General features: G+C 33.5%; 1 protein-coding gene across 1 annotated transcript; it reads right to left on the reverse strand.

Moving 5' to 3' along the window:
- Positions 1-9552: 9552 nt before the first annotated feature.
- Positions 9553-10442, reverse strand: LOC111365790 (EPIDERMAL PATTERNING FACTOR-like protein 8). The gene is made up of 2 exons (XM_022986312.1): positions 9936-10442; positions 9553-9856 (listed from the first exon to the last, which is right to left on the reverse strand). Exons 1-2 carry the CDS (start codon positions 10027-10029, stop codon positions 9645-9647), a joined length of 306 nt encoding a protein of 101 aa, XP_022842080.1. The 5' UTR covers positions 10030-10442; the 3' UTR covers positions 9553-9644.
- Between the last annotated feature and the right edge of the window lie 1149 nt (positions 10443-11591).

Genomic DNA, 11591 nt, shown 5'->3' on the forward strand with positions numbered 1-11591 from the left:
TGAACCATAATAACAAACACATGTCCGACGATCGATCAACCTTAACAAAATTAACTATACATTTTAAAGCCTACTATAACCAAGAAGTTTGTGTGTTACAACAAACCACATAGCAAATATAAATTAACATCATCTTACTCCTTGCAAAATTGATTTTCCCTTGCGGAATGTTAAGTGCAATGATAGCTGTAATAGCAGTCAAGATCTTCCCCTCCTGGCTCTTCACAAAGTATTAGCTATCAATAGGACAAGCTAATAAAACATATACATGGAGAGGAGAGGGGACCTAATCATTATATAGGAAATAATTGAGCCGTCCCATTATGACTAGAATTCTAATTAGGGATTATTTCCAACCCACATACATAAAATTACCACACCAAATAAATCACAACCCGTAAGGCGCAAAAAGCTCAATTGATCACTTAACAAATTTGGCCCAATCACAAATATCATTATGAGTCATACATCTAACCAGTAAAATTTGCAATCGAATGTGAAGCCCACATATGAAATTATTCCAACATTCTCCCACTTGGACAAACATTTGATTGTTATAACAAAGTTCTAACACACGGGTTAGACTACATAGGTTGCCACAAAAGTATAGCTCCAATGATGACACGTTACGTAACATGATCAGGTCCAACAAGAATATTAACACCGAACATGGAAGTCATTATACCAATTAAGCGATGTAAGACCATTCCACACCTACAAATGCCAACATCCTTATCGACATGGATCCTCGTCCTCCAACTAATGTGGTATGAACTTAGCACCAAATGTGATAAAAAACTGTGCTAACTCATATCGGTCCGCATAATGCTTAGAATCAAAATGAAGCCACATGTCTCCAAAAGAGACTCATCTTATATCTTTATGCGTCATATTTTGATATCACAGTAATATTATGAAAAGACATAAGTCAAATGCATACTCATAATAGTTCATGGATAGGGAAAAAATATTTTACTATCAAAAGGGGCTATACCCGAAAATATATGGGTTGCCTACGTACCCCGTAAAGAGATCAAGCTCAAAATGTAGTTCTTTACATAAATTACTCACACTAACCAAAAATATTAAATGTTTCCACAATGCCCATATTAGTAACATGTGTCTTAAAGACTTTTGGAACGAATCCCTTAGTCAAGGGATCTGCAATCATTGTCTCTGTATTGATATACTCTATTTTCATCTGTCCTTCTTTGACTCTGTCTCTAACAATCAAATATTTGATGTCAATATGTTTTGATCCACCAGAACTTTTATTATACTTTGAATAGAATACTGTTGCACTGTTATCACAGTAGATGGTGATCGGTCTTGAGATGGAATCAACAACTTTCAAGCTAGAGATGAAATTTCTTAACCAAACGACTTGGACTGGAGCCACATAACATGCCACAAATTCAACTTGCATAGTAGAAGATGCCACTAGAGTCTGTTTAGCACTTTTCCAAGAAATGCCACCACCAGTTAGTGTAAAAATATAACCCGAGGCTAATTTCAAATCATCTTAACATCCAGCAAAATCAGAATCTGAATATCTTACCACTTCAAGATGATTTGTACGCTGGAATGTAAGCATATAACTTTCAGTTTTCTTCAAATATCTCATAACTTTCTTAGTTGCTTTCTAATGCTCTTGTCCTGGATTAGACTGAAATCTGCTAAGGACACTTAGTGCGTAGGCTATATCCGGTCTAGTGCAAACTTGAGCATACATCAAGCTCCCCACAGCACTAACATATGGAATCATCTTCATAGACTCCCTTTCTAGCTCATTCCTTGGACATTGAGTTTTGTTAAACTTATCTCCTTTTATGATAGGTACATCACCAGGAGCACAGTTTTGCATATTAAACCTTTCTAGAACACTTAGTATATTAGCTTTCTGAGAAAGTCTCAATAAGCCACGATTTCTATCGCAATGTATTTCAATGGCAAGTACATAGAAAGCTTCTCCAAGATCTTTCATTTCAAAATTAGCAGACAACATTTTCTTTGTCTCATAAAGCAGCCCTAAGTTACTGCTAGCAAACAGAATATCATCAACATATAGTACAAGAAAAATAAAATTTTTCCCACTGGTTTTGAGATAAATGCATTGATCAATAGTATTTTCAACAAAATCAAGAGAGGTCACAACCTCATCAAACTTCAAATACCACTGTCGAGATGCTTGTTTGAGACCATATAAAGACTTGTTTAACTTACACACCAAGTTTTCTTTTTCTTTCACAACAAAACTTTCAGGTTGTTTCATATAAACCATTTCAGAAAGATCTCCATTCAAAAATACTGTCTTAACATCCATTTGATGGAGCTCCAAATTGTAGTGTGCCACAAGAGCCAAGATAATTCGAAAAGAATCTTTCGACGAAATAGGGGAGAAGGTTTCAACATAATCAATGCCCTCTCGTTGAGTGAAACCTTTCGCAACCAATCTTGCTTTCTTCCATTCAACATTTCCTTTTGAATCTAATTTACTTTTGGAAATCCACTTGTTATCTACAGCCCTAGCATCTGGAGGATGTTTAACAAGATCCCAAACTTTATTCTTTTCCATGGAATTCATTTCATCTTCCATGACAGCTATCCATTTATCTACGTCAGGACTTGTCAATACTTGGTTATAAGTTACATGATCAACAATATGCCTTATATTAAAATTGCTTTCCAATAAATATGTAATATAATCACTGGGCAATGCAAATCTTCTTTCCCTTTGTGATCTCCTAACTTGTGGCTCAGAAATCGATTCAATCGTTGTTGGGAAAATTGGAGGTTCATCTTGGCTCCTCGGTTCTTCATTAACAATTTCAATTGGTTAAGAACCAACTTTTTCCTTGTATAACAGGAACTGGAACAACAACTTTATTAGGTTCAACAAGAATTTCTTTCAACGTGGAACTCCCACCATCTCCAAAATCGTTCTCCAGAAATTTAGCAGTAATGGACTCCACAATTCTAGTGCCACGATTTGGACAATAAAACTTATATCCCTTTGATCTATTCAGATACCCAATAAAGTAGCCATGAATTGATTTATGGTCTAATTTTTTTTCAAATGGATTATAAATTCTAACCTCAGCTAGACATCCCCAAACTTTAAAGTGGGCCAAACTTGGCTTACGTCCTGTCCATAATTCAAAAGGTGTCTTTACAACAGCTTTACTTGGAACTATGTTCAAAATATACATAGCTGTTTTCAAGACTTCACCCCACAAATATTCAGACAAATTTGTTCTACTCATCATACTTCTAACCATATCTTTTAGAGTTCGATTACGTCTTTCAAAAACACCATTCTGCTCAGGTGTCCCTGGCATGGTGTATTGGGGCACTATTCCACACTCTTGTAAAAACTTTACAAAATCACCCATATTTTGACCAGGCTCGTCATATTTCCCATAGTACTCACCACCACGGTCAGACCTTACAATTTTGATACTTTTCCCACATTGTTTCTCTACTTCCAGTTTGAAAACTTTGAATTTCTCAAGTGCATGTGATTTATCGTTAATCAAGTAAACATATCTATATCGTGAGAAATTATCAATGAAAGTTAAGAAATATTTATTCCCACATATAGTAGAAGGCAAAGGTCCATTGATATCAGTGTGTATTAAGTCTAAAATTCCATTACTCCTAGTTGAACCATTTCCTGTAGATTTAGTTAGCTTTCCTCTTCTACAATCTACATAGATTTCAAAATCAGAGAAGTCCAAAGAGGAAATATCTCATCTTTTACTAATCTTTCCATTCTATCCTTAGAGATATGACCCAAACGCTTATGCCACAATATAAACGATGATTCACAAATTAAAGTCATTTTTTTATACATTGGTAACACATAAGACATCACCAAAATGAGTCAAAGATAATTTATATAAATCATCACATAAAATGTCATTTCCAATTAAACGAGAATCATTAAATAACTCAACCATTCGATTACTAAAATTAAATGTAAAACCACAAGTATCAAGTTTCAATATAGAAATTAAATTCCGTCTCATTTGCGGTACATAAACTGTATTTTCCAAAACAAGATAAAAATCAGACTCTAAAGTCAACTTCACTACTCCTATAAATTCAACATTTATTTGAACTCCATTTGCAACGCTCAAACTTACTTCATTCTCACTTGGTCTCCGTTTGCTTGTGAACCCCTGCAAGGAATTCACAATAAGAATTCAACGGCACATCTACTAAAGAAGACTCAAAATAAACTAAGGTCAAGGGAATACCTAGAGAACTCTTCTTCTTTTCCAACCAAGTCTTGAACTTAAAACGGTATTTCTGCCAGTGACCCTTATTTTTACAGAACTTGCATTGATCATTTTTTCTTTATAAGTCCTTTGGGACCACTAAAATTTTTATTCTGCTGACTTCGGTGGGACTTATTACCCTTATGAAACTTAGGTTTATGGTTATGAGAAGGCCCCTTAATTCTACGATGGCTGAAAAGCTAATTGCACAGTTTCAACAGTTTCACGGCGCATCCTATTCTCTTCTTGGTTACACACTGCTATAAGGTCATTTAAATTCCATTTATCCCGTTAAGCATTGTAAGCAACCTTAAGCTGATTAAACTTGCTAGAAAGGCTATTCAAAACATGATAGACCAGGAAAGGCTCCGTAATGGAAATGTCAAGAGCATTTAGTTTATATGATATATTTATCATTTTCATGACATGCTCCCTTACACCACTTGTGCCATCATATTTCATACTCATCAATTTATCCATTAGATCTTCAATTTCGACTTTATCACACTCAATAAAAATTTCTCCTATGGCACCCATAAAACTTTTAGTATTTTCATTATCGGGGATGACACTTAGAATGGAATCAGATATGGATCGCTTAATGATTTTCAAACAAAGTTTGTTAGCCCTTTCCCACTTTTCATGCTCGGCTACATATTCAATGGTACTCTTATCTGTGGGTTTCTCAAGCTTTTTCTCTATTGCAAAATTCAAGCCCAAAAGACCAAGACCAAGTGTTATTTCTACGTCTCGTTTCTATCTCATATAGTTATTCCCAGTGAAGGTTTCAATAGCAGACAACTGATTCGAAAGAGATAAGGTATTATAAACTGTGAAAACATAAAATATCACTCTTAATATCATCCAAATGTAATGCATGTAATCAAATGGATGATGTAATATCCAACTAATTAATATGGGTTATTAATTAGATAGTTTGTAACTTAATGGAAACATATGGATTTTATTACGGTAAGAGCCTAGATGCATCATCATAAAGTCACCTTTGGGTCGACAATACAACATGCTATAAGGTACTCTTAAAACATATCATGTAGCTAGTTAACAAAATTACACTGGTTTTCGAAATACCAACACCTTTGGGCAGAAGGAAATTTCTAAACCAAAATAAGATCGTTAACTGCCTTATGCCATTTTCCAAAACATCACATATAATAACACATTTGGCAAGATATTATATGCAATAAACAAAAATTGTTGCGCAATATATATATATATATATTGCAGAGAAAATCGAATAAATAATAATGAGCGTGTCACTTTGACAACTACCACCCATTTTTATTTCAAAATATTTCTCTTTGTGGAAAAAATAAGGATCGTCTCAAATTCTATAAAAATTCAATTACAAAACAATAATTACGCAACAAATCATAATCATTAATAGATAAAAGACAAAAAATCATATGTGATTGAGAGACGATATTGGTAACAAAATTTCAAAAATTTCAGTATACATAAAAATTGAAATTCAAGCACACAAATAATGGAAACATTTAAATGCATAAACATTTTAATGAAAAATATAAAAGTCATCAATCAATTATTTATTTATTTATTTTAATTGAGTCAATCAACAAATAAAATTTCAACTGGATCAAAATTGAAATATTGGAGTAAGGACTTTTAAATCCAACTTCAAAATTCAAATTTAATCCCCTTTTTGAAAATTACACTCTGACTCTATATCTGAAATTAAAGTCAGGTCCACCAGTTTCTTAAATTACAGGCAGGCCCTTCTTTTATTATTAACAAACTTAACCCCCAATCTCAAATTACAAACAGGGGTTTGAAGATTAGTTATTTGCGGCATAAGCCCCCGTCTACCTTGGCTGGTTCTCCACAGAAATTGAATTTTTTTTTTGTTTTCTTTCTGGGGCACCGGCAGTACCCGGCGCCGCCCATGTCGCCGGCGGCGTTTTTGGGCAACAGCGTGACTTCGCCTTTTTTTTTTTTTGGGTAATCACCATTGGCAAAAACCCATACACAAATTCAATTGAAGATTCATTCCTCATAGAATTCACAGAATAGATAAATATTCACAGAACAAATAAATACGCCCACGATCGATTATCCCTTCTTCTTCAAACTCTTTGGTCCATTTAAAATCTGTTTTATAATTATTGAGGCAAAAAGTAGATGATGGGTTTTGATTTTATGGATTATTCAAGATGCTATTTACAACCTAAAAAGGAATTGATGTAATATGGCGGCGGAGTTGGCGTTTTGCAGCGCTAATTTCAAACCAAAAAGAAATTGAAGTGCAAGTGCATACAATGTATATGCTTGTATATAAGATCAAGGTGTTGGTGAGGAGGGTATGAACTAACTCTCTCAAGTTGCCAGGACAATAACAATATGGAAAGCCAACTTTCAATTATCCAGGTAGAAAACGAGATATGATATTATTTTTCTTTTATTAGGGATTCTGATCTCAGCATGAAGGCTCTGATACCAATTGTGAATTTTAATTTATTCATGCTAAGAATCAAGAATCACAAAAATTAAATTAATAAAATGAATTTATACCTGCGGAAATCATTGTTGATATGAATAATAGTTGTAATAGTAGCAAAAATCTTCCCCTTCTTGCTCTTCACAAAGTATTAGCTATCAATGGGGCAATCTAATATAACATATATATGGAGAGAAAAGGGGACCTAGCCTTTATATAGGAAATAATTGAGTCGTTCCATTACGACTAGAATTCTAATCAGGGTTTTTTTCCAACCCACATACCTAAAATTACCACACCAAATAAATCACAATCTGTAAGGTGCAAAAGGCTCAATTGATCATTTAACAAATTTGGCCCAATTACAAATATCATTATGAGTCATACATCTAACCCGTAAGTTTTGCAATCGAATGTGAAGCCCACATATGGAATTATTCCAATAGTGCAATGATATGTCGGAATCTTGTTTCTCGACGATTCGAGCTGGGCGGTCAAAGATTTTTGACAATTCTTCATCTTCCTCGTTCGGCTCATGATTCACCGCTTCATTAACGGTACTCGATTCCCTGCTTGAATCTTCACTTTTATGTCATTTGAAGCAATAGATCTCGTAATAGCATGCATTGAGATGCTAGAAAGATTCGAATGCCCTCTTGCTAGGTTTTACTTATCCTCTTATCTGTATGACAATAATAAAAAAATTTGGGGATTACCAAACAGATCCCAACCTCATTCCCAGGAAGCTTAGGGAGGAAAAGAACAGGAAGTAGGACATTTTTATATAATTTCAATGTGTTGAAATCGACAGTGTTTTGGGGATTTGGTTGCTTTTTAAGGTTTTGCAAAAGTGTGCCGTGTTCGATGATATGGGAGACAAGTTGTCTTTGTTTTACGTCATGCCGTCGGATTGTGAATTATTTTGAAACTGTTGCAGTATTTTGGCTATCATTTTCATTTTTTACATCTAGTTTGTGCATTTTAATTAGGCCTCTGGAATGCCTACCAACTTATACTCTTCATTTCATGTTTAGATCATTACACTGCACAATCCTATTTTTATTTTCTGGAGCAAATTTTTGTTGGGTATTTTTTTTTCCTGCCATTAAAAGTGGGTTCTACTGATTACTGAGACAAAATTTTATAGAGGACAGGATGATCCTTTTTCCATTCCTTCCACATAATCAGACATGCTTTCTGGTTCTATACTTCTATTATGCCAATGTGTGTAGTCACTTGTGGCACCATTTTGATAAAGTATTATAATTAGAATAAAGAGTGAAAAAAAAAATTGTATAACAAAAGACATTTTGTAGAAGTGAAGAATGGTTGTTAATATTCATAGCTACTGATTGACGTGCAAATTGTTGCTGTACGCTAGGTATGAATGTGAATACAACAAAGATATGACATATTCTTTAGTCAATTAATGCATATCATCCAAGAATATGGTTCAAGAATTCTGACATATTTCAATCGATAACATTGTGCATTTTGGAGATGTAGCGCTCGTGATACAATGATATAAGCAAAATGTGCACTAATTTCTGCAATTGCATTTTCATTTTGTTCCCAAAGTTTAGTAGATTTGAAATAAACCATTACAAGTTGAGATTATTTATGAATCAACTAAAATCATAAAATCAGTTGATCATGAAATGATTCCAATCGTGTCAAAGACTTCTGTTAATAGTGTTACATATCACCATTGAAAGGTAAGTGAGACCTCTAACCAAATCAAGGGGTCTATCAATTTTCAATACGGACATGTTAAATGAACAAGGGCCTTAACAGGCCCCTATGACATGCGACTATTTGGCACCCCCCTACTGGAGGGGGTGTCGATCAAGACCCCCATCAGAGTAGCATTTCCCTTTTCAATTTAAGTTTCTTGAACAACTATGCCCTTGTTTGATAACCGTAATCTTAAAATTCATTTTTTCAAACGTACTAATTTTCAATTATATTTAAGTAATAAAATATTTTACGTGCAAACTTGAAACTTTTTTTTTTACTTTTTAATTAGTACACATTTTTCTAAAAATCATTATTCAAAAATTGTTGCCGAACGAGGGCCATATAAAAATCTGCTTGCTTGGCATGTTACCCAGTCAGCGTACGATCGACCAACAACTTAAACTGTAGATTAGAAACTATAATCTGCTTTTGCAGACTTTTTTAAAATTTGATGCATTGAGAAAGAGGAAATTGCATCCCAATTCCATAATATATTATCTTTTAAAGTTGTAATCAAGCTGTCATTATAACTTGAACAATTAGTCGTTAATGATAGAAATCGTTCACTTTTAACATGTCCAATTTGAAACTTTTTAACACAAACCAAAGTCAAGTAAAGCCAACTTTTTTTTTTTTTTTTTTTTTTTTGTTAAAAAAAGCATGTTTGAAAAACTATACTGAACGCAGGATTACCTGATTTTGTTAAAAGTTAACAAAAGATGGTGAATTTCGTGAAAAATAAATAAAAGTTACAAATTTAATAGAACGTGCAATTAACTGATGAAGTTCGACTAATTTTTAGCCAACAAAATATTTAACAAATATGCGTGGCGAAAGCAACTTTTTGAAGCATGCCTTAGGTATAGTAACATTGAAACTTTTGATTGATGATCAAAGACATGACCACTCCATGTTTGGTTCTATTTATGATATTCTGACCTTGTTCATTTTACTAAAGTTAAAAGAGACATGTCCTTTCGCAGTTGAAACGAATATAAAACCTGAAAACGACAAAGAAATACGGGAAGAATTGCCATGCATAAATCAAGTCCAAGCAGATTAAATGGCAATGAGAAATCAACAATATTAAGCTAATTATTATATTAATTTGTTGTTATAATAGATTAATTTCAAGGTTGATACAGCTTAGCTCAGCACCTGCATTTCCATGAGAGAAGATAGTAAGTGTCATCTTCTCTATTTGATGATTTCTCATAGACCTTTTTCCGGTGGGGAGGAATCACTACTGTGGCCTCACATGGCCTGCAATTCATGCATTTGTTCACGCAACCCGGCGGTCTTGATCCCAAAACCATTTTCCTTAGCTCCTCGGTTGCACTGTAGCTCGATGGCCCAATCCCAACTGACATAGATTATTGCACAGTCAAGAAAAACACATATGGCTTAACACAAAAATTGAGAATCAGTGCTTCTTCTTTTACCTGATTTGGGAATGAGTAACGAGAGAGAAAAGAAAAGGGTAGCTGCAGTGACAGCAAAACTGAGAGCTAGCTTGTAGTTTCTTGAGAGTGCCATCAGTTTATATCAGAATCCCAAGTCTCTGTCTATGTAAGTAAACATAGGGTAAAGAAACTGTGACACAAGGATGAAAGAATACGAAGAGGGATAGATCTTGGGGTGGTTTGGAAAAGGGATATATATATATTTGAAGACAAGACAGTAACAGTGTTCTGAAAATATAGGCTTCTTCACCAATTAAGTCGCTAATTTTACACAGAAAAATTAAGGTTTCTTTCTCGTTTTGGGAAATGTTGTGTTCATCACCTTCGCCTATGTGACTACTTGAAAATCTTCCACTACTTTGCTACTGGATCGACCCTTTATGTATACTTTTCGTACTTGGAAAAGAATCCATTTGATCGCTCTATTTAAGATATTTTCAGTCGATTGATCTAATGAACAGAGATTTGGATACAAGAGTATTGGGAGGCCAGATTTAGCAATCAATCCAACTGGCACTTCTACAAGAAATTGGTGAAATCCGAGGTCTGTGTCAACAGTTGAAATGGTTGTTGATATTTTGGTTTATTGACCAAGTTTTCAACTAATCCCTGAATTAAGAGATGGGAAAATCAACAACTTTCTTGGGAAATGTTTTAAGGCAGAGAACATTTCAGGGAAAAAAAAAGGGAGGTTTTATTTTCTTACCTACACTCTCTAAATAAAATAAAGTTTTACCCGTAAATTTATAATTTTTTTTTCTAATTTAATATATTCTTAAAAAATTATTTTCCACAAAATTTATTTTCAAATAATCTACGTCGAATAAGTTAAGAGTAACACACTTATCCAAGTTTACAAGTAATGGATTCTTGTTTATAAACGCAAAAGTTGTTTGGGGAGTGTTCATAAACAACTCTATTTAATAAATAAATAAGAATGAGTGATGAATAAATAAGTATTGCTTCTGGATTTCGTGGATAAAAAATTGTTTAACCCTTCTTTTTTGGTCATTCATAAACGATTTATAAACATTTGTCACAATTATTTAACCGAACATGCCCTTGTATGTTATATTTATACATGAGGTCGTGGCAAATTCCTCATGATAAAATGTCCACAACTTGATCAAGCTACTAGCTTATGGAAAAAATATATTTAAAAATTTATAAATAAACTTAATTATTAATTATGCTACTTCTACATAAAAATGATACACATTGAATCATATAAAATGATATGGAGGGAAAAGATCGGATGAATAATTGATTATTTTTTAAACTGATAAATAATATAGTGACATATGACATTATGTAATTTATTATGTAAAACTTGATGTACCTGTAGCAGGGTCCCTCAATTATAATCAAATTTTCTAAGCTCATTTAAACATACTTGAAATATAAAACAGGAAGTTCCACTATAAGTCCAGATCATACTTTCACTATTAACAGTTGATAAAGTGAAAAGCAAAACTACTCGCGTTAACTGCAAAACGGAATTTGTAGAATCCAATGGCACTTTAATAGAAGTATTATGTTATTTGTATAAAGTGTGTTTACAAATTTGATCGATAAAATAAGTGTCAGCAAACTTCAAATCATCGATTTCAATGTGTTGGGCACGTTTGGTAAGTG

This window comes from Olea europaea, chromosome 17 (genome assembly GCF_002742605.1).
Source record: "Olea europaea var. sylvestris chromosome 17, O_europaea_v1, whole genome shotgun sequence".
Classification (NCBI taxonomy): Eukaryota; Viridiplantae; Streptophyta; class Magnoliopsida; order Lamiales; family Oleaceae; genus Olea; species Olea europaea.

Coding starts and splice junctions, on each gene's coding strand:
- LOC111365790 (XM_022986312.1), bottom strand. CDS start 10,029: ATGGCACTCTCAAGAAACTACAAGCTAGCTCTCAGTTTTGCTGTCACT. Junction 9,857..9,935: donor GTTACTCATTCCCAAATCAG/GTAAAAGAAGAA, acceptor AATCTATGTCAG/TTGGGATTGGGCCATCGAGC.